The 23,394-nt window shown below is 50.2% G+C and overlaps 1 protein-coding gene across 2 annotated transcripts; it reads left to right on the top strand.

The window, feature by feature from the left end:
* The first annotated feature begins 1,737 nt into the window (after positions 1-1,737).
* On the top strand, positions 1,738-23,394 carry CHST1 (carbohydrate sulfotransferase 1). 2 transcript variants are annotated; one of them, XM_021009843.2, is made up of 3 exons: positions 1,738-2,379; positions 20,194-20,304; positions 21,218-23,394. In XM_021009843.2, the coding sequence occupies exon 3, from the start codon at positions 21,261-21,263 to the stop codon at positions 22,521-22,523; it is 1,263 nt and encodes a 420-aa protein (XP_020865502.1). In that variant the 5' UTR covers positions 1,738-2,379; positions 20,194-20,304; positions 21,218-21,260; the 3' UTR covers positions 22,524-23,394. The 2 variants fall into 2 exon arrangements, with proteins under 2 accessions (XP_020865502.1, XP_020865503.1); XM_021009844.2 differs by lacking the exon at positions 20,194-20,304.

Raw genomic sequence — 23,394 nt, 5'->3', positions numbered from 1 at the left:
TTCCCATAACAGAACAAACTGGACTTTTCAATATAGAGTCCCAATTTACAGAATGGCAACACTCTCACTAAGGATTCCAGGGCATCACCTCTTGGAGAGGAATATGAGAATGTTGTGGTTTGGGCACCCTGTTGGCAATCCTATTCTTTTATTTATGGCCTTTTACACATCCAGGGCTCTGCCCACCAGTCATCCCTTCCTCTCTCTAGGGCTGAGGGAGCTCCTCCTGGAGGGGTGCAGTTTGCCCCACCCCCCTTCATGCAAATGCCCTACTCTTTAAGTCCCTGGGCAAGGGATAGGAAATAGGGATGGATGGGCTGGATATACAGTCTGGGGGCTAGATGGGATCTGGAAGAAAATAACTAGTAATGACCTTAGCCCTGCCAGCCATAGTCCTGGGCTGCTCTGAGTGGGAGAGAGGGAAGAGATTTATAGAATTAATACAATCATGTGTTCTGAGGGAGCCGAGGGAGAGCTCTGTCTATCTTGAGCCATCTGCCAAGGGACTGTCATACCTTTTTGGTTCTTGGCCTTGGGCTGCAGAGACAACCAGCCCATAGTGCAGTCCTGCCTGGTTCTTCTTCGAAGCCTGGAGCTGGCAGGAAGGTGGGGCAGACTTTGTTTCAGAATTACCTGGGGAATGCATTCTTCTATGCTCACTACAGGGCTGCCTCTAAGTGTGTGTGTGGGGGGGTGTAGTTCTTAGACCGACTTTTTCCTCTTTCTCAATCACGGAAAAATTTGTGTGTGTGTGTGTGTGTTGTGTGTGTGTGTGTGTGTGTGAGAGAGAGAGAGAGAGAGAGAGAGAGAGAGAGAGAGAGAGAGAGAGAGAGAGAGAGAGAGAACACTTGGGGCATTGTGTGGGGTATGGGGGAGGGAGAGCGCCGACCTGACAGGATGGCAGCTTTATTGACCCCTGCTCTTTCTTGGCCCTATTCAGGGGCAAAGAATTGAGAATAACACTAGGTGTATCTTCTTGCCTTTAGGGAACTTGTTGGGGGGCGGGTGAGGTGGGTGGGGGCTCAGTGGTTTATTACTCTCTCCTCGCCGGGAGAGGATCGTATTCATAGCCCCAGAGGTGGCCTAGGAGTTCTGACTCTGGACGCATCACGGGGAGGGGGAAGGGCATGGAGCTGAGTAGTGGGTAGCGCCATATGGCCCTGAGTAGTGGTGGGGGAGATGTGCCAACTGGGCAGCCCCACTCCCTGGGCCAAGAGAGAACAGCTAAGGCTAGGAATGGGCTTGGGCCAAAGGGGAGTGACTTAGGCCCCCTCCTTTCCCCACTGTGAGGTGGTGCTGGTGGTAGAGATTGCCATGAGATGTTTTGGCTTGTGGACCTGGGTGTTCAGGGATCTGGAAGATGGAGAAGGGGGCCCTTGTGGTGGTCATCGGGATGGGAATGTGAAACGAGAGATTAGGAATCGCTGGTCCGGTCCCGACGGAGCTCTGCCCTTGGGGCTTTTGTTGCACATGAGGAGTGAGGGCAGAGGTTTGTGCCCCTGGGTCCAAGGCAGTGGAGAGGAGAGAGGGAGAGAGAAAGGGAGAGAGAGAGAGAGAGAGAGAGAGAGAGAGAGAGAGAGAGAGAGAGAGAGCGAGACAGAGACAGAGACAGAGAAAGAGAGAGCAGCTCAGCTCTGGGGGCCTCGAGGGGTGGGGAAGGTGGAGGAAGGAAGGGAGGGAGGGAGGGGGGGGAGCCGGCCGGCTAAGGGGCGGAGTTGGGACCCGCAGTGCCCGCCCGCCAGCCCGCCCGCCGCTTTGGCTGCTAGCTCGGGCGGCCGAAGCTCTCGGCTCCCGGACTGGAGGCGCGCAGGCGGACAGGCAGGCGGGCGGGCGGCTGCAGCGCTGCTGCTGCGCGGCCGGGCTAGGGCTCGGACCGCGGGGCTGTTCCTGCTCTTTCCTGCAGACGCCGGGTTCTGCGGCGCGCCCGGGCCCTCCCTGCTCCCGAGGCGGCTGCGGCTGCGGCAGTGGAGGCTCCCGGCTCCCGGCCCTCGGATCCCAGCTCCCCGTGTAGCCGCCCACCCCAGCGGGCCCCGGAGAACAAGGGAGCCCGGGGGCGACCCGCTCGGGGTTTGCGTGCGCCCCCGAGTCATGGAGAGGGGCCGGTAAGGGGCGCACGGAGGCGCAGGAGGAGGAGGGGCCGAGAAGGAGGAGGAGGAGGAGAAGGAGGAAGAATACGAGAGATCTGAAAGGAGAGCCCGAGGAAGAGGAGGAGGAAGAGAGATCCGAGAACAGGAGGAGGAGGAGGAGGCTGAGAGGGCCGAGGGCGGAGGATGCCTCCGCTGCCGCCGCCGGCGCCCGCGGATTCGGACAGAGCCTGAGACGGAGCGGGATGGAGCCCGCGCTGGGCGCTGCAGCGGCTCCCGGCGCAGCCCAGACCAGGTACTGGACCGATTGGTCAGGGGCGGGGGTGAGGAATCCCCACGGGGCACCTCGAGGCTGTCCGCGGAGTTCCCCTCTTTCCCCGAGCCCACCCTGGGCCACTGGGGCGGTGGCGTTTGCGGAGGGACTCTGGTCTGGGGACCCGGGTACTGGCAGTACCGGGGAACCGGAGCCCGGGAGACAACCAGAGAGAGGGATGGTCAGTGACGGGAGCGAGGAAGGCAGGCAGAACCTTGTTGGGGAGGGTTTGGGGGACTTGGCCAACATAGGGTCTCCCCCTACAAATTCCTAGGACTTGGGGGCGCTGGGGCCACATCGGAAGGAGTGTTCTGACGGGATGAGGTGCCTCTGATTTCCTCCATCCCCCACACCCAACACACAGACTTAAGAAGAAAAAGCAAACTTGTCCATTTATGAAGTCCCCTTCCTTCCTTCCCTGGCATTGCCCAGAGCAGGCTTAGGACCGGTTGAGCCGTGGCTTGGCTGACTCCCTGTCGATCTCCCTTTCCACCCCACACCCCTCACCCCCACCCCGCCCTTCGGATGCAACTTTCCGGTACCATTCCCTGGCTCTGAGGCAGGGGGCTCAGCAGAGTGACAAGCGGGGTCAGATTTTCAGTCTGGCCAATATGAGGCAGGGGAGGGAAAGTCCATAGAGAAAGCACCCAGAGCCCCAGGCCTTCTTTCTTCCCCCCAGGTGCTGGTGCCATCGCTCTCTCCTCCAGGCTCTGTGGGCTAGAACCCAAGCGGTATTTACTGTTCAGATGGTGAGGAAAGAAGCCCTGTTAGGGGTCAATGATGGCTTGGTGCCTTGGGGGAGTTGGGGAACAACCATGGTTCTGGCTTTTCCGTCTGGACTTCAGATCTCACCGTGCCAGTCTGTCCCCTCACTTCTGTTTCCCTTCCCTTCTCCAGCCTCTGCCCTGGTCCCAGTTCTTCAACCCTATCTAACTGCGGTGAATAAAGAGGGCAGACAGGGGAAGAGAGGTCCCCCAAAGCCAGTCCTTTGGAATAGGGAGCCTTCTGGGGATCAGCGACTTCTTGGCCACCCCATAATCCCTAACCCCTCAAGGACCACAGGAGTCTAGAACTGGGCTGGGAGATGGGGATGGGCTTTTTGCAGAGACTGTGCCAGTGGGGTGGGCAGAGGCAGTAGCCCCAAAGATCAGACACTGGCTCCCAGAGCTTTCCAGGGTGGGTGCTGAAGATGGATCCCAAGCTAAGGAGGAGCTGGGCTGGATGGCTGGGAGCAAGAAGGCTTCTGGGGGGCTGTGTCTGAGTGCAGCAGTGGGGCTGGAGAGCGCTGGGGGTGAGTTAGCCCCTCAGGAATTCATTCTGTCCTCTACTTTGCTTTGGGGAGTGAATCAGGATAGGGAGGAGGTGGTTACCTACCCTAGGCTTTTAAGAAACATCATTTCAAATGATCCCTGGTAGCTTTAAGGAGTTGGGCCCCTTGACAGGAAAGAAATGGTTTCCACCACATCCCCATCTCTGGTCATGCAATTCCCCATCCTGCAAGGGCAGGGGAAGAGAAGGAAGATTTTTTGGGGGCCTTTAGGGATTCGGTGGGGGGACAGCCCATCTGCTGCCCACATCTGATTGCAGACTCATCCTTTCCGTTCCCTTCTGGCTAGTAACAATCCCTGGGGTAGAGCAGGTCTTGGGGGGGGAGAGGAGAAAGGGACTGTGAGGGATTGTCTGTATGCAGCCCCTGCTATGGCCTTGGGACCATTTAGATCCTCCCTCCCCCACCACCCAGGACCCTCCTAACACCCTCCTCTGCAGCTTCTTAGAACCACCGAGCACAAACATATTTGGTTTCTAAAATCCAAATTTCCCTCTTCTCTGTGCAGCAGGGGTGTCTTCTAGGGGAAGCTATATCTTTCTCAGTTCCTCAGTTCCCTATCTGCTTGTAGACTGCTTACCCTCCCCGCTGCTCCCCAACCCCAGGCCTTCCACCCCCACCTGCTGGCCTCCCAGGATTGCCTTTGGGAAAAGCAGCTTCAAGAAGAGCATCCCTGGTAGATCTTTCACTGGGCAGTGACAGACACTGGCGAGGGTGACGGGCATGGCCAACTCACGATGACCAGGTTGAACTGAGCTGGAAAAAATGTAATTGCAGCCAAAGTTGAGTGGGTTTGGCCCCTGGGGACCAGCCCCATGTCCACAGGGCTGTGTCTGAGCCTGTGAGCACAGGTATATCCTCAGAGGGTCCCTGAGATAGCCACCTGATGGGTGACTTCCTCACCCCGGGGTCTGCATTCCCAGCACTTTCCTGCCTGTCCCCTCATCCACCTCAGGATCCCTCTTTGCTGTTCCCAGCTCTCCCCTCCAGGGCCCAGGGCAGCTTTGATATTCACAATCTGGTTCAGAGCAGGTCCCGAAGCCCTTAGTCACTGTATGGTTTCCATGGAAACAGACTTGTTCCCCGTAATCAGTGATGTGGTGGTGGTGGTGAGAAGGGGGAAAATGTATAGTAAAGGCGCCCTCCACGAAGTGTGCCCAGGAGTCACACCAACCACCTGGGAGGAGGGGGTCCCAGCCCCTCTAGGAGACCCCCCTTTTATTTCTGACCTAGGGAACAACCTTGGCAGAGTGGGTCCTTCTTCCTGAGGTCCTTGGGTTGGCTCCTGCCTCTTCGGTGAGACTCTTAGTTAGGTTGACCTAGGCTGCTCATCTGGAGCTGAGCCTTTAGGGATCAGAGAATCCTAGGGCTGGCAGACAGGGATACCCAGGGTCAGCAAGTCCACCCTCATCTGTCCAGGAAGGTTGTCCCTAAATTCCTTATAGAGGCTAGCCAGCCACTGTACTCTTAGCAGACCCCAAAGGAGGACAATCTTTCAGCCTCATTTATTCGTTCATCCATCTATCTATCTATCCATTCAATCAGCAAATATGTACTGAGCCCCTACTATGTGCAAGACACTGGACTAGCTCGCCCCAGCCCCTGATTCACACTTGCTGCCATCCTTCAGGGAGCCACGCAAGTCCATTCCTCTGACTGGACAGCTAAGAGATGCTGGTAGGCTCTTCCCTTTGTGAGCCTTTGCCTGTGGGTGTGAATAGGAGCCAGCATGCCCCATGGCCATGGAGTGGCTTAAGTCTAGAGGCAAGCCGAATTGGGGTCTCCAAGGCCCTGGAGAGGGAAATAGAGAGTGCTCCATGCTGGACCCAGATTATTTTCCAAACAGAGAGGGCCCTTCACCCCCCCCCCCATCCCAGAAGCTGCTGGGTGTCCACTTCCCTCATCTGCAGAGGCAGCCAGTGTCTCTGGGTCCCACTCCTCCCCCATTCTCTTTTTTGTGTTTGCTTCTTGCTGGAGAAGGAAGGTCAGGATGGTGCTGAATCATGGGAGCACAGATTTAGAGCTGGGAGAGACTTCATTTAGTCCAACATCCCCTTTAAAGAAGGGGACTCTGAGTCCCAGAGAGGTTGGGACTTCCCCAAGGTCACACAAAAGTAGTAAGTGACAGGCAAGATTTGAACTCAGGTCCTCTGACCTCAAATCTATTACTTTCCACTTTCCCACAAGTCTACGGTATCCCTGGCATGCCTCCTTAGGTGTCTAAAGTGTCCACCGAAGAAGGAGTCATTATTTTGCTAATTCTGGGAGCACTGTTGAAGTCAGGACAGAATCAGACCCTTGGGGTCTGTAGTAAACAAATGCTCCTATTGGGAGGTGGGGCTCCTGCCTGCTCTCTTGCCTGCTTTCATCCCCACTCTGTCTCATGCCCATCACTTCCCCTGGTAGTGCCCAACAGCAGAACCACGAGGCTTTTGGTAGCTTCAACTTACTTTTTTTTACACCTTCCCCAGAGCTCTCAAGCCCCCCCCCCCCACCCCAGTAGCTTTCAGGTTCTTCAGAGCTGAGAGATATCCCCCTGGCTATGGGGCTGTGTCCATCTACTCAACAGTTTTCCCTCTCCTCCATCCCATTCTTCTACACTGGGTGCCAGGTACCACTAGCTCCCCCCCCCAAATTCCTCCCTTTTCTTTTGTCTTCCTGCCTGCTCCAGACTTGGGTTTCTCTCTGCATTTGGGACCAAAGAAAGCCTCTTCTTGGCCCCACCTGCCACACTCCCTTATCCTTCCTGAGCTCCAGGTCAGCCCTGGTGGCATCTCAGAGGGCAATGATGATGATTGGCATCTCCCCCACCCCAAGCCCCTTCTTGCTTTGGCTGGAACCCTCTCATCTCAGCTCCAGAGCCCCTTATTGCTCTGGACAGGGCCTGGCATCCTCCCCGCCTCTCCCTCCCTGACTCGGTGATTTCTGCCAGGCTTCTTGTCTTCCCAGGTCTCTCTGGGCGCCTCTGCTGTCCTCATTGGTGTTCCAACACCTTCCAACTTCGGCAAATTTCATTAGAGGCCTGTTTACTCCTGCTCTCGGATCATTAATGAAGGTGGTAGAGAAGAACTGACCTAAGACTCCACCCCATCCCCTCCTGGAGATGCCTTCACTTTTCTCTCCAGCCCTCAGCACCCCTCCCCTTCCTCCCTCTCCCCCTCTCCCCCTTTCCCACCCCACAAGCCCTTCCAGCTCTCAGGCCTCCACTGGCAAGTGCTTAGGGCCGAGCCTGTTTGAATTAATTTCGTAAGATTACACGAGGCATGGTATCAAATGCTTTGCTAAAAAAATCAAGATATATTACCCCGCTTGCGTTTCTTTCATCTACCAGTCTTGTAATTCTATCAAGAAAGCTATCGAGTTTGTCAGGCATGATTTCTCCCTTTTAAGCCCCACAGGGCCACTTCGGGTACAGGGTTTCTTTCTTCTCTAAATGTTTAGAGATTCCCTCTGTGTGCTTATTCCTTGATTAGCGAGGGAAAGGGCCCAGGCCTGGGCCAGACACGGCCAAGCTGTGTTGGCTTTTCCCTCTGGTAAGAGGACCAGATTTTTTTTAAGGGAGGGGGGGCGTTGTGTTTAGATGGGTCAACCAAGTCAAGAAAGGTCTGTCTGCAGTGGACCTGGGCAGGTGGGCAAGAGGGCAAAGATGGAGTGCCAGTCTACAAGGAGTTTACAAGATGAGGAGAAAGGACCCAGGCATATATAATAATTGGAGGCATATAAAATAATTGGAGAACACTCATTCATTCATTTATTCGGTGTTTATTAAACATCTACTTTGTGCTAGCTCTGGAGACAGAAAGACAAAAATGAAACAGTACCTGCTTTCGAGGACTTTGCCTTCTGTTGGTGGGATTAATGGGCTTAACTAGTGCCTAAGGGCTGATCTAGGAGTTCGGAAGTCCTGAGTTCTACCTGTACTTTTGACAGAGACTAGCTGTGTGACCCTGGTTAAGTCTCTTACCCTTTCAATGTCCTAGGCAACTTTCTAAGATTGTTAAGTTGTAGATTCATATCAATGGAGGGAGTTCCCATGTGGGGAATTTTCTACATGGATGGATGGTATCATGAAAAGTGTGCCAGATTTGGAACTAGGGAATCTGAATTTAAATCTCGGCTCCATAAGTACTTACGGGACCTTAGGCAAGCCACAACCCATCGTGGCCTCAGTCCCTCACTTAGACTAGATGGCTTCTAAGGTCCCTTCCAGCTCTAAACCTATGATCCTATGAAGTGTAAATGCCAAGCAGGTAGGCATCCTGCATTTATTAAGCACTTACTGTATGCCAGGCATAATGCTAAGTATTGGAGTTACAAATACAAGCAAAAGAAAGAAGCCCTGTCCTTGAGAGGCTTATGTTCAAATAGGAGAAAACAGTCCACATAAAGGAGCTGGAAGGCAGGTGGGGGAGGCTGGGGGGAAGGTGACCCAATTTTGTTTACAGTGCCAAAGTCCAGAAGGTTGGAAGCAGAAGTGGGGAAGGAGGGGATGAAGGCTGGCTGGCCTGGGCTCTCCCCAAAAGAGAGGACCTCACCCATGGGAGAACTGAGCAGGCATGGCAGAGGGATATTCTAGGGGAAGACGGTAAGAACAGATAGATGGTCAAGAGTGAGGAGGCCCAACATGCTGAGGGAGGTTCTGGCGTGAGAAGGCATCAGAGACATGGTGGTGCAGTCCAGAAGTCAGAAGCACAGCTGGGAGGGAATGGAATAAGAACAGTAATAATAATGACAATGATAACAACAACAAAATCCTATTTCTTTAGGGCTTTAAGCTTTACAAAGAGCCTTGTGAGGAAGGTAGTGCACATATTATTATTTCCATAGTACAGATGAGGAAACTGAGGCTGTCTTATGTAGAAAAGAAATTGAACTTGTTTTGCTTGGCTCCAGAAGGCAGCATTAAGAACAGTGGTTGGAAATTTGAGAACAACGGATCTTATCTGGAAATAAGGAAAAACTTTAAGTGACTTGCCCACACAGCTAGTAAGTGTCAAGTGTCTGGTCTGAGACCAGGTTTGAATTCAGGTCCTCCTGACTTCTGGGCCGGTGCTCTATCCACTGTCCCACCTAGCTTCCCATGGGAAAATTTCTTAATGGTTAGAGGTCTGGAAGGAAAATGTATCACCTACATAGGTAGTGAGCTTCCCATCACTGGCGGGATTCAAATGAAGACTGGATGACTGTTGCCAAAGATGTTGCAGAAGGGATTCTTGCCTCTGAAAAGTCTTCTAGCTCTAAATTCTGCGGAGATGGTACATCATCAAATGTTAAATTATTTGGTATGGAGGGCAGGCAGTTAAGTGGCGAAGCGAAAAGAACATTGGGCCTGTTGTGGGGAAGACCTGAGTTCAAATTTGGCCTCAGACACTTACCAGCTGTGTGACCTTGGGCAAGTCACCTAACCCTGCTTGCCTCAGTTTCCTCATCTGTCAAATGAGCTGGAGAAGAAAATGGCAAGACACTCCAGGATCTCTACCAAGAAGACCCCAAATGGGGTCATGAAGCATTGGACATGACTGAACAACAACAGTGGAGGGCAAGAGACCCCAAATGGGGTCATGAAGCATTGGACATGACTGAACAACAACAGTGGAGGGCAAATGCTGTCAGATGTCTGAAAAGGGAGAAATCATGGAGGAGCTAGGGTTCGAGCCAGGCTTTGTGATCCCTATGAATTAGCTAGGTGGAGAAGAGGAGAGAAGTCCTTACAGAGAGGGGGAGTAGTGTGAGCAAAGATGAGCAAGCTTAGCAAGCTAAGGGTTAAATCAGCATCACTCAAGGTGGGCAGAGAGAAGAGGGCTGTGGTTTGAACCTCAGGGAGCTGCCCCACTTGGAGGTGGGGAGGGTTGGGGGAAAGGACTCATGCCCACCTCCTTTCCAAGATTTCCTAAAAATATGTTAACAATAATAATTAAACAACTTCATATTTATACAGAATGTCAGAAATCACAAAGTTCAACAACCCTGTGAGGCGGGAAGAGTGTTATTATCTCCATTTTATAGTTAAGGGAACCGAGGCCCAGAGAGGGGACGTGACTCACCCAAAGTCACCTGGTTAGTCAGTGGCAAAGCCTGGAGGGAATGCAGGTCTTCCGATTCCCAGCCCAGTACTGGTGGTGATAATGGAGGTAGGTTGCCTTTCAAAGACAAGCCCACCTTATCCTGCTGGGTAGATTTCTAGGATAGAGCCCTTAGGATTCACAGGCAGCTAATTCAATTTAATTCAATTCCACATGCATTTATTAAGCACCTACTATGTGCCAGGCCATCATGCTCAGCACTGGAGATACAAAGAAAAAAAAATTTGTCTCTGCCCTCAAGGAGCTTACTTTCTAAGAAATCAATTACATGGAATACCTGTTCTCTCTCTCTCTCTCTCTCTCTCTCTCTCTCTCTCTCTCTCTCTCTCTCTCTCTCTCTCTCTCTCTAAAGGAGCATATATAATAATAATAATGCCTTGCTTTTGCCTACTGTTTTATAGCTTCCAATAAGTATTAAGGAGTTAAATGATAGTGCCCAGGTGGCAGGATGTACCAACCTTAATGACTCACCATTTGAGGCTCTTTACAATTTACAAAGTCCTCTCTTTCCCATGTGAAGTAGATGGTACAAGTATTTTTATCTCTATTTTACAGAGGGGGAAACTGAGGCTCAGAGGAGTGATGTCACAACTGAGCCTGGTCATCTGACTTCCCACCACAAGGTGCTGTCTCTTTGGCACTCTGAGGATGGAGAGGCAGAATGGGAGAGGCTTGGGTGGTCAGTGATAGCTCCCTGGAGCTGGTGTCTTGAAGGATTAGGCTGGGTACTGCCGATAGGGGAGAGCATTTCAGGCTCATATTTCTTGGTGTGTTGTGGATGTAGGAAAGTGACCAATCTGGGATGGGGTTTACCTTGGAAAATTGTGTGAAATATTAGAATGCCACCCTCAAGGGAAGAAGCCTAAATTTTTCTTTTTTGCCTCCCCTTCCATGCTTTCCCTTTTCCAGAGCTCTTGGGAGATTACTATCATTCCAAAGGTCTGTAATTCCAAGGACTGCATCACAGTTGGTTTTTTTTTTTGTGAGGCAATTAGGGGTTAAGTGACTAGCCCAGGGTCACACAACTAGTAAATGTCAAGTGTCTGAGGCCAGATATGAACTCAGGTCCTCCTGAGTGCTCTATCCATTGCACCACCTAGCTGCCCCCTATCCCTTTGAATCTTTAGCTCCTTCCGGTTCCAGCTCAGATGTGGAGTCAAGGAGACCTGAGTTCAAATCCTGTCTCAGACATTTACTAGCTGTGTGGCCCAGGGTAAGGCTTCCACCTGGAAGCCTTTTAAGTCAATCCAACAATTCAACAAACTTTTAGTAAGTTCCTACTGTATGCACAGCCCCTGAGCCAGGTGCTGTTCCCTTGGGTTGTTAGCCCCAACTCCAACGAAGTTGCATATGCTGATCTATTTAAATGTTGTATTTTGCAACCTCCTTTCCCCTCCCCCCTCACTGGACTGTAAGCACCACGAGGGCAAGACTTTTTCATTTTGTTTTTGTATCTCCAGAGCCTACAACTAGGCCTTATATGGTATAGAATGAATGAATGAATGAGTGAATTGATGTTTAAAGTAAACACAGTTGTTCCGAAAAGCTGGGATTTTCATTCCCCCACACCCCCCTTTCCCCTCCCAAAGCCTGCCTTCAGAATCTAATCTTCCAGTACAGGAACCAGCCTCCTTAAGCCCCCTTCCATCTTCCATGGCCATCTGGCATTGGTCAAGTACCTGCAATGGTTGGGGGGAGGATGGAGGTGGGAGGTGGTGCCAGAGCAATCCTAGAGCCTTAGAATCATTCCCTGGGAGTAGCTATGGAAAGAGTCTGGACTCAGATCTGGGTTTGAATCCTATCTTGGCAAGCTACACCTACTCTAAGCCTCAGTTTCTTCATCTGACAAATGGACACAATGCTAACACTTGCCTTGAAGGGTTGAAGGCTCTAGTGAGATGATGTGTGTGAAGTGTTTTGCAAACCTTGGCCGTGAGCCGTGAGGGGGGAAAAGGTGGGATTCGGAATCAGAGGAGTCTCCATTGGCTTCCTTTTTCCAGGTCTCAGTCTGCTAACCTGTAAAAAGGGGATGTCTACTTTACAGGTTCTGGTAAGGTTCAAATGAGATGATGGAGGAAGGTAGCTTGGGTTCCAAGTCAGGCACACATGAGGCAAGTCAGAATAACAGCAACTCACGCTTCCACAACAGTTTAAGATGCCAAGGTGATCGGCCCTGGGAAGTGTGTCCTGCAGACTGATCAGAGAAACAAGGGGCCTGGGGCCACACAGCCCGTGTGTGTGTGTGTGTGTGTGTGTGTGTGTGTGTGTGTGTGGCTTTGTGTCTGTGTCTGTATTGTGTGGTTTTGTGTGCATGTATATATTTGTGTGTGTAGCTGTATGTATATGTGTGTGTTTGCGTGTGATTTTGTATGTGTGTATATGCATATGTTGTGTGGTTTTGTGTATATGTATAGGTTTGTGGGGGGGTTGTGTGTATATGTGTATATGTTTGTGTGTATGTATTTTTTATGTGTATATGTGCTTGGGTTTTTTTTTTGTGTGTGGTTTTGTGTGTGTGTGTGTTTGGAAGACATCCTGCCTTCCTGCTTCTCACCCTGGCCCTCTCTCCCTCCTCCGGGGTTGCCCTGGGCGCGCAGTTTCTGTTTTCTGTTATTGTTGTCCTATCCGTAAGCTGACAAGGACTGGCTGGAGGAGTCTGGATGGGGTTGGAGTGGGGGAGGTGTGGGGGGGTACATACTGCCCCATAGCTCTAGGCTGGAAGCCTGGGTTTCCTCCCTGTCCCCAGGCAGGCTCCTGCCACAGAGATCCCCAGGCCATTGGACTCATCCCCAGCAAGCACAGAGGGACCTTGTGTGGTGGCCAGGAAGTCAGGGAGTGTTGCCTTGGCCAGACCGTTCAGGAACATGGGTGGAAGCCCGCCCATCTCCTCGGAGGGACAGAGGTGAGGCCTGGCTTGGAGCGGTGGAATCACAGCCCTCAGAACTGAATGGTGCCTTAGAAGTCATCTGGTCCAGGCCCCTTCCCTTCACTCTACGTGAAGAAACTGAGGCACTGAGAGTTTAAATGACTTGTCCATGGTCATAGACCTAGCAAGTGTTTGAGGTGGGATTTAGTAAGTAATCTCTCCACTCCTCTTATTTTGCAGGTGGGGAAACTGAGGCACAGAGAAGGGATGTGATCTCCTCAAGGTCACCAGGCTAGTAAGTAGGGCCATAGATTGAGATCTGTGAGGGATCTTAGAGGTCAGTTAATCCAACTCCCTTCTCCCTTCCCCCATTTTACTGATGAAGAAACTGAAGTCTCCAAAGTCTAAGTGACTTACCTAAGGTCATACAGGTAGTAGGTGTCAGGGTGTGATTTGAACCCAGGTCTTCTGTCCTCCAAATCAATGGTCCTTCTATGGTACCATGAAGCCTTTCATTTAGCAGAGATGAGATTCAAACCCCTGTCCTCCATGTCTAGTCACCCCAGCGGTTGGGGACATTCCTTCCAAAAGAATTCCTACCGGGTTGGGCTGTGTGTCTGCCACATCTGGATTGCCGGCTCCAAACCTCTGGTGGTGAGGAGCCCTTTCAGTGGCCCTGAGGATGGGGGTGGAGGCTCCTCTGTGAGTCGGCTTCCTGAGCTCGCAGAGCTATCTGCTGCTTAGTCCTTGGGGGAAGGGGGAATAAGGCATCTTTCTGGGTCTTTGAGATGAGTCTCTGGACAGTTGCTCTTTTGCTGCTGGCTGAAGTGGGCACCGGGACCCAGATGTTTGAGGAGGGCTCAAACTCTGAGGGATCTCAAGTTCTAAAGCTTCTATCTCCCAGTAACCTAGATTTGGAGAGCCAATCTGACCCAGAGCCAGGTGGGCGAACAAGACCTGAGGGGCCCTGAAATAAGGGAGAGGAGCAGCCAATCTCTTAGTCAGAAGAAACAGGTTCAGCTGGCTTAGCCCTTGGCTCAGACTTGGCCTTCCAGGGCCCTCTGCTGTCCTGGCTCCATGTCAGCCGACTGGGGGGGGGCAGCAAGTCAATGAGATAGCAGCATGGGGCATTCACTCTGTGGCCATTTGGGATTTGACTGGGGAATCTGGTAGGGCAGGAACCCTTCTAGAGCCCAAGGAATGGATTTCCCAGCCCCAAATTCCTTCCAGGAAGGGCTGTCTTTCATTTATCTGCTCCCCCAAAGCCTGGTCCAGTACCCCTCATAGCTCCTGTTTTTTTTCGGCTTTCCTCATAACAGCCCTAGGGTGGGGATGGCAGATGTGGAAACCAGTGCTCAGAAGGTTTCAGTCAAAGCATTATTTTTAATACATGCTTAATAAATCCTGAAAGAAATAAGATGTATTGTGGTATTTGATAGGGGAATATTTTCTTTTTAAAAAAATTTTAATTTGGAGGCAGTGGGGGTTAAGTGACTTGCCCAGTGTCACACAGATAGCTAGTAAGTGTCTGAGGCTGAATTTGAACTCAGATCCTCCTGACTCCAGGGCCAGTGTTCTATCCATTGCACCATCTAGCTGCCCCAGAATATTTTCTAAAAAGAAAATTGCTATTGAAGGTGAAAAGACCCAGAAGCAGGCATCTGGTTCTCTGAGTGGATCTGCTACCACACAGAGAAGATTTGGGTTGAGCAGATGTGGGTGGGTTGATCCTGGTATATAGGCCCCTGGGGTAGAAGGAACCAATCAGAGAGATGAATTAGCAGGCGTAGGGACTCCAGTGTGAGTACTTTTCTTTTCTATTGGGTTACATAAAAGCTTCCCTATATCTGATGCTTTGTTAGCCTGATGCTTTCATAGGAGCTCAGGGCCCTTCTGGGGAATCACATGAACTACATTCTGATGTTTCTAGGGGAGAGCCTGGTGGAGGTGTGAGCCAAGGAGATTGTTAGAGAGAAATCCCCAAGGTTGAACCCAATCTGTGAAAGTCCAGAGCTGTGCTTTTGAGCCACCAGTTCGACTCCCCTCAGGGAGCTATACCAGTGGAGAGAGTAGTCAAAGGACAGAGAGACCCAGTCTTTCTCTGATCCCTCATCCCACTAGGGGTAGCTTGTCTTCTCTCGGCATAAGTAAATGCTTCAGTGTCACAATTCTAAATATGTTGATAGAGGAAAGCAGGGCTTGGCTGGGGTTGGACTAGGTCAGTGGACTAGGCTGGGCTTTTCTGAGCGAGTATCCCACATGCCAAGGCAGGGCTGCCCCCATTTCATTCTTTGGAAGATTCCACAGAGCATAAGAGAGAAGAAATTTCTTACTCCAAGGAGGTGTAGAAGCCATTTCTGCTTATGGAAGGGTTGGTGCTGGAGGTAAAGAGTTCTGGCTCTAGTGACTGAACTAGGCTGATTAAACTTGCCTGCCCAGATATCTTAGTGTGTGGATAATGGCACTGGATCATAGGATTTAGAGTTGAAAGGAGCCTTAGGACCTTGGTGACATAGAATGTCAGAGCTGGAAGGGGCCTTAGGACAGAGAATGTCAGAGCTGGGGAAGAACCTTAGACCAGGGAATGTCAGAGCTGGAAGGGGCCTTAGGACAGAGAATGTCAGAGCTCAGAGAGATCATAGAACATGTGAGAACTAGGAGGGGCCTCAGGAATCTCATGAGTTCTTAACCTGGGGAGGGGAAGGAGCAGAAAATGGCCTCTTTATTTTCACCAGCTTTTAAGTGAAATTTAGTATTTCCTTCAATTTTTAAAAAAAACACGATTCTGAGAAGGGATCCATGCCAGATTGGTCCCTTACACAAAACAAATGAAGAACTGGTTAAACCCAGCCTCCTTTCTCCTCTGCCTTTTTTTTTTTAACAAACAAAGAAACTGAGGGCATAAGTGAAGAGAAAAAGGGAAAAACAAAACAAAACAAAACCCTGCAAGTGGTGTTTATGGGCCTTGGACCTGGCTAGCAGGCAAAGGCAAAACTAACCGAGATAGCACAGGTAGGCTGTGCCTGCAGCACTCCTCCCCGCATCTAGCAAGAGGCATCTCAGCTTCTTACTTCAGCCCACTTCCCCCTGAAGGATGAATTCCAAAAGCATCTCAGGAGGAAATCAGTAGAGCCCTAGGTGGCTGTATGCCATGTGGCCACCAGAGGGCAGCAGAAAGACTAATAGTGCTTAGCTGGGGTGGGGTGGGGGTACCCAGAAAGAATGGATGGAAAGAGCCAGTAGGTCTCACCTTGAGCAAAGGTGGCAAGAAGGGGGTCCGGGAAGGGCAGACACCACTGGAGACTCTGCCCTGGTGAGATGATGCATCTGTTGGAATCAGACTTAAATCAGCTTAAAGAGACCTTTCCCAAGCCAGTCATGGCTGTATCCCCAGGTACCTGGGCCAGGGTGGCCCATGATTGCCCTGGGCCCTGGTTGAACTTTCCATCTGGAAACTGAGCTGAAATCTCCCAACTTTCTTCTTGGAATGAATGAGTGAGTGAAAAGGCAGTTTATTAAGCACCTAATCTATGCCAAGAACTATGTATGCTAAGTGCTGGAACAGAAAATGGAGACAAATCCCTGCTCTTTTTTTTCTTCTCTTAATAGCATTTTATTTTTTCCCAATTACCTGTAAAGATAGTTTTCAACATTCATTTTTGTAAGACTTTGAGTTCCAAATTTTTCTCCCTCCCCTTCCCCCTCCCCAAGATAGAAAGCAATCTGATATAGGTTATACATGTGCAATCCTATTAAACATATTTCCACATTAGTCATGCTGTGAAAGAAGAATCAGAACAAAAGAGAAAAACCACAAGAAAGTAAAAAACAAAAAACAAAGTGAAAAAACTGTGCTTGGATCTGCATTCTGACTCCATAGTTCTTTCTCTGGATGTGGATAGCATTTTCCATCACGAGTCTTTTGGAAGACAATTCTTGTTCTTAAGAAAAGATACATAAAGTAAGGTTTGGTTGTAAGGAAGAAGCCAAGGCCTGGTGGTCTTTAGGGTTCTGTGGTAGAGCTGATGGCAAGGCCCAAAGCCTTGAAAGTATGCCCTGCCCTCAGAGCCCAATGGGCCCAGGCTATGTCCCCTTTGACCATGGTCTGGGGGCAGGGAAGAGGTGGGATCAAGGGATCTCCCCAATGTGCAACTTCTTTGGCTCATAGGATTTAGAATGGGAAGGAATCTTAGAGTTAATCTACCAGGGATCCTACCCTGGGGCAATGGACTTGTTTTGTTTTTTAATATTTTGATAACTGTGTTCCAATATAATTGGTTTCTTTTCTATTCTTATGTATTTTATTTTATGCATTTAAAAATATTATTCTAAGCAGGAGTCCATAGGTTTCACCAGACCACCCAAGGAGAATCTGAAAGAAGGTTAAGAACCCCTAAGTTAGTCCAACTTCCATCTTCTTACTGGTAAAGTATTTAGGCTAGAGAGGTTCAGCTGTAGGCACCCTCAGGCGTCCTTAGTAATCCAGCCTTCAGGACACTTGGCTTCCCGGAAGATGTGCCAAGCCAAGCACCAACCTGGTTTGAGGGGGAGCCTACAGGTCTTCCAAAAGAGGCTGTCTCTTCCCATCATTGGCTTTCCTGGGGTCACCCCCAACTCTGGATGGAGCTGTGAAAGGAGGCTCTTGGAACTGAGACTTTAGAGTTGTAAGCTCCACGTCTATGCTGATAAAGATGCAACTGGCAAGCGCAAGAAGCAGGTGTGAGAGGTGGAGGCAGTGGGAGAAGGGCAAGAGATTGTGTCAGAGAGGAGGATTTCAAGAGGTCAACATTTTGGAGTAAGAGCTGTTTTGGTCAATGGTGATTTCCAACATGTCCCTCCTGTGGCTGGCTGAGGTCCAGTGAACATGGAGCACCTGAGCTCAAATTCTGGCTCTGACAATATTGGTGTGATCATGAGTAAGGCACTTCCCTCAATTTTCTTTTCTATAAAACAGGGATCAGAAAAGTTCACTCCCTAACCTACACTGTCATTGTAAGAAAGGTGCCTTATAAACCTGAAAACCCTGCAGAAATGTGAATTGTTGTTGTCATATGTAAAAGAAAATATTTATTTATAAAAATAATTAGAATTTATCAACCATCAGAAATCACCTCAACCCGTCCCACAAGATGCTCCAGAAGAAGAGAAAACCAATGTAGGAAATGTATCTTGTCTTTTCTCACTGGATGTGAGACCCCGTGAGTTTTCTCTCAGTGTTTTCCACAGCAGACTTTAAAACCATACTCTGTGATCCAGAGACTCTGGCTTCTTACTGTTCCTTGAATGATACCCCATCTCCCGACTCCTTCTGGTTATTTTCACTGGCTGTCCCCCATATCGGGAGCTCTCTCCCTCCTCATCCTCACCTCCTGGCCTTCCTGGCTTCCTCTGAGTCCCAGCTCAAATCCCACCTTCTCTAAGGAGCCTCTCCCGATCCTTGTTAATGCTAATGACTTCTCTCTGTTGATCATCTCCAGCTTAGCATGTGTATCTTGTTTGTACACAGTTGTTTGCATGTTGGCAAGCTACCTCTTGGCTGACTTGTTCTAAGGCCATTCTCCTTCCTGCTGATTTCAGTTACAAGGCTTCCAGCTACATGGGACCACTTAGCAAGCTGGCTTTTTAAAGGGACAGTCTTGCTCATTCCCTTGTAGGGAACTAACCACATATGTTGTACAAAAATTCAGCTCAGGTCAACACAGGGCCTGCCTCCTTGAGGGAAGAGATTGTCTTTTGCCTCTTTTTGTATCCCCAGCACTTGGCAAGGTTCCTGGCACATAGTAGGCACTTAATAAATGTTTGCTGACACATTTAACTACTTTGTGCATGTGACAATGGGGATGAAACATGACATATAAGTAAATACAAGGAAACTTGAGAAGGTAGACCATATGAACAACTTGGAGGAGGTGCAGAGACCAAGATGGTAGCACTTGAGTCAGGGCTTCAAGGAGAAGAAGGACTTTGAGAGGCTGAGATGAGTGGGAAGTGCCTCCAAGTATAATTTGTGTGAATACAGGGAGGAAGGAGTAGGGATATTAATTTGGGGGAATGGATATTTTATCTATGATTTAGAGCCACCAGGAATCTCAGAGATCATCAAGACTAACCCTCTCATTTTTTACTGTAAGGGAAACTGAGCCCCAAGTACTTTGGCAATTGATTTTTTGACCCCAAGTACAGGACTTTACATTTAATTCTGTTAAATTTCATCTTGTCTGAATCCTGGCTCTGCCTCTTGATAATTGGCCATCGGCAGGTCATTCGTCTCTGAGGGACTCAGAGATCACAGATGCCTCAGAAGGGATCATCAGATCCAACCCCCTCATTTTTCAGATGAGGAAACTGAGACTTAGAGAGGCTAGTTGACTTACTCTTCAGCTTAATTAGTGTCTGAGGCAGGCTTTGAATTCAGCTCTTTGTGACTCCAGGTCTAGTGCTCTAACCATTGAACATAATAATAATAATAATGATAATAATAATAATATTCAGACTCCACCAATAAAAATATGAGAATAATAATTATTTTATATAATGTTTACAAAGAGCTTTCTGAGAAAACGGAGGCTCAGAGTGACTTGCCCCTATTAACAGAACGAGCAAGGTGTCAAAGCTAGACCTTGATTTCAGATCTTTCCTAGGTTCCTGCCTCCGTGTGAAATCATGCTAAAGTGTGCAGCAAGGGCAGTCTTGGAGGGGCAAAGGAGTCAAAGTTGGTGGTGGTGGGAAACAGAACCATTCTAATGTCACGTTTCTGGTCATGTACTAAATATAGGTTGCCTTGGAACATAAGCTACACCCCTAAAACTACTTCTCTGCAAGGAAAAAAGTAGTTGTGGGTTTGAGGTTTTGTTTTGGGGAAGGGTTTTTATTTTTTATTTTTATTTTTTGGTCCAAGACCTATGATTTCATTGGTATAGGAAATTCCTGGTAAGGAAATTCCCTCTACTAATGCGGATGAGCAACTATTCTGCAATGGGACAAGTCACTTAACCTCTGTCTGCCTCAGTTGCCTCAAATGTAGAATGGGGATAATAACAATACCTCCCTTGTAGGGTTGCTGTGGGGATTAAATGAGATGATATTTATAATGCACTTTGCAAGTATGAAAGCACTTCTACAAATACCAGCTGTTATTTTATTCTCTTCTTTCTTCGCATCTCTATATTCAGTCCTGGGACAAGAGGCTGTTTTGTTCTTCTTCTTTAGTGATCTATTGTGCAGGTGGATAAAGTGATTGCTTCAGGTAATGGGGAAAAGGTGTTATTATTATTATTGTTATTACCACCAACCTCATTCTCATCTTTTTCAGTAGAGTTCAGATAGAGATAGTCTTTGGACAAGTCACTCTCCTGCTAGTGTTCATTTCTATTTAATATTCTATGGGCTATGACACAGGCAGATAAAATAACTGTTTTTTTTGTAATTGAATAAAAATTGATTGTTATTATGAATACTAATAAGAAGCATTGCCATCTTCCTCTCTCTCTCCTCTTCCTCCTATCCCTGTCCCTCAACAGGGCAGCGGTATGGACTTAACCAGCCACTGACTGAGTCTGGAGAGCCTGGTATAGAGAAGGAGGTTCCCTCGGGGCAGCTGTGGCCGCCCACGCTTCCCAGTAGCCCCTCCGGTAAGCAGCAGTGTATGCCTCTGGAGACCGAGGTGGTGGCGGCAGGGTATTGTTCCTGGCCCAGTCGTTCCCTTTTCTTAAGGCAGGTTCAACGGCCCCATCCAGAGCTTTGGGCCCCTGGCCCCCCTCCCTGTTTAGGATGTTTGAGTTTATCTCACAGATTCTGATCCGTGGCCCCACCACCACCTTTCCCATTTCCTTTTCCTGCCTGGCAATAGGGAACTCTCGGATGAATGCCAAAGGGGACCCTCTGCAGAAAAAGGGGTAGTGCATTGCTCCCTCTAGCTCTTCCCCCCTTCTAATTCCCTACGTATTTCACAGACTGCTTGAACCCTCAGGATTTTAGGATCAGTTCCCCTCGTTTGCAAAGTCTTTGCTTTCAACAACCCTCTGAAGTTGGTGCTGTTACTATCATTACCAAGGTTTCAAGAAGAGAAAAGATTCATTTCAGTGTCACAGAGCATCAGAGATGAGATTTGAACCCTGGTCGTCTGCTCCTTAATCTAGTGTTCTTTCCACAAGGTGACTCTTGTTGGAAAGGACTGAGAAATCATCTAGTCTAACTTCATTTTACAGATGAGGAAACTGAGGCCCAGAGACATGCAATGACATTTCCCAAATTGTCAGAGTCTAGGGCTTTGAACCAGGCTCTCTTGACCCCAAGCATCTCGAATTCCTGGGGTTCTAGGGAAAGGAGGAAGGGAAGCTGGCCCACTGGGGAATGAGGAGATCTCTGGGAGACAAGAAGACTCTCAGATCTGCTGACGCTGACTGGTGATAAGAATAGTTAGCATTTAAGGTGATCAAAATGCTTTCCAAATATTCTCTCTGTCCCGTGCTGTTGCTTGTCACTGGGCCCCTCACCACCTCTTCCGAGCCACATCTCCTGACTTCTGCCTCTGTGTGTTCCCAGATCCTGAGCCCGTGGAGAAGCGCCCCCATGAAGGTGTCCAGTCATGCAATGCTCCTGGAAGGCTGTCCTCCTCCTCGCCTTGGCCTCCATCGCTATCCAGTACACGGCCATCCGCACCTTCACCGCCAAGTCCTTCCACACCTGCCCAATGCCCAGCCCCGTGAACTGTAGCCCTGGCCCCGGGGAGGCTGAGATGGCTGAGCGCTTATGCGAGGAGAGTCCCACTTTTGGCTACAACCTCTCGAGGAAGACTCATATTCTCATCCTCGCCACCACGAGGAGCGGCTCCTCCTTCGTGGGCCAGCTCTTCAACCAGCACCTGGACTTCTTTTACCTTTTTGAGCCCCTCTATCACGTCCAGTACACCCTCCTCCCTCGCTTCACACAGGGCAAGAGCCCCACGGACAGGCGAGTCATGCTGGGCGCCAGCCGCGACCTGCTGCGGAGTCTCTACGACTGTGACCTCTATTTCTTGGAGAACTACATCAAGCCGCCTCCCGTCAATCACACCACGGACAGGATCTTCCGCCGGGGGGCCAGCAAGGCTCTCTGCTCGCCCCCAGTGTGTGAGGCTCAAGGCCCCGTAGACACGAACCTCGAGGAGGGGGACTGCGTGCGCAAGTGTGGCCTCCTCAACCTAACCCTGGCTGCGGAGGCCTGCCGCGAGCGGAGCCACGTGGCCATCAAGACGGTGAGGGTCCCCGAGGTCAACGACCTGCGGGCCCTGGTGGAGGACCCCAGGCTTAACCTCAAGGTCATTCAGCTGGTCCGAGATCCTCGGGGCATCCTCGCCTCCCGCAGCGAAACTTTCCGGGACACTTACCGGCTGTGGCGGATATGGGATGGCACCGGCAGGAAGCCCTACAACCTGGACGTGACCCAGCTGACCACGGTCTGCGAGGACTTCTGGAACTCCGTGTCCACCGGCCTGACCCGGCCGCCTTGGCTGAAGGGCAAATACATGCTGGTGCGGTACGAGGACCTGGCCCGGAACCCCATGAAGAAGACGGAGGAGATCTATGGATTCCTGGGCATCCCCCTGGACAGCCACGTGGAACGCTGGATTCACAACAACACCCGCGGGGACCGCTCGTCCTCCAAGCACAAATACGGCACCGTCCGGAACTCGGCAGCCACGGCCGAGAAGTGGCGCTTCCGGCTCTCCTACGACATCGTGGCTTTCACCCAGAACGCCTGTCAGCAGGTGCTGGCGCAGCTGGGCTACAAGGTGGCCGCGTCGGAGCAGGAGCTCAAGAACCTGTCCGTCAGCCTGGTGGAAGAGAGGGACTTCCATCCTTTCTTGTGACCGGCGGGCGACGCTGGGGACCACGGGACCAGGGGAGGGGCGGGGCGTGGGCTCGGACCCGGAGGACCATTTTTAACTGTTGCCTTATCCCCTCTCCTTCCCCAGACCCTGTCTTCGTGCCCTCCCCACTCCCTCGCCTTGCTCTCTTCTCTCTGAAATTTGCACTACGTCCCTGATGGACGTCACTAGGGAATGGAGGGGGATGAGGTGGGGGAAGGTGCCCCCCTGCCCACGGAAGCTGGGGCTCTCTGTGGATGGTTAACAATGTTTACAAATACCACACCCACACCTGCAGCCACACCCACACCAACACACACACGCACACACACACACACACATCACACACTCACACAATCACATATGCCCAAGACATACAAGACAACTTCTCTGTCGAGTTTCCCCAATGGAAGGGTATTTGGGGTTATTGTACTTTTTGCACTTTTACCAGGTAAGAGATTAAAAAGAAAATGACCTTCTCTAATTTATGAATGGTGTCAACCCCAGCCCTACGCCACCATTCTCCTGCTCCCCACCTCCCTTCCTCCACCAGGGCCCCCCAGGAGCATCCTCTTCCCCTGCCCCTCCCACCTTTGGTGAACAGGTTTTTTCTTTCTGTTTCTGTGAGGTGAATGTGGAACTCCTTGTCCCCTTTGCCCCCCAGTCTGTTGCAATAATGTTCTTTGTCTGAATCTTGTTGCTGGGCCTGGTCGATGGTTGGTGTATGAGTCTCTGTTGACTCTTAGGGGTTCACCTGTGACATTTTTTTGTGCCAAAAAAAAAAGAGAAAAAAAAAAGTCGGGTTGGTTTGCTAATCAAAGAATGAACTGCTTTCTCTGTGTTTTCTGTAAATAAAAGAGATCATTGATGCTCA

Source organism: Phascolarctos cinereus, unplaced genomic scaffold (genome assembly GCF_003287225.1).
Source record: "Phascolarctos cinereus isolate Bilbo 61053 unplaced genomic scaffold, phaCin_HiC Scaffold_9;HRSCAF=440, whole genome shotgun sequence".
NCBI lineage: Eukaryota > Metazoa > Chordata > Mammalia > Diprotodontia > Phascolarctidae > Phascolarctos > Phascolarctos cinereus.
The sequence above is the reverse complement of the archived record's forward strand: the minus strand, read 5'-3'. Positions and strand labels throughout refer to the sequence as shown.

What these genes read in the sequence shown, in the direction of transcription:
- CHST1 (XM_021009844.2), top strand. Translation starts at nt 21,261, where the DNA reads ATGCAATGCTCCTGGAAGGCTGTCCTCCTCCTCGCCTTGGCCTCCATC.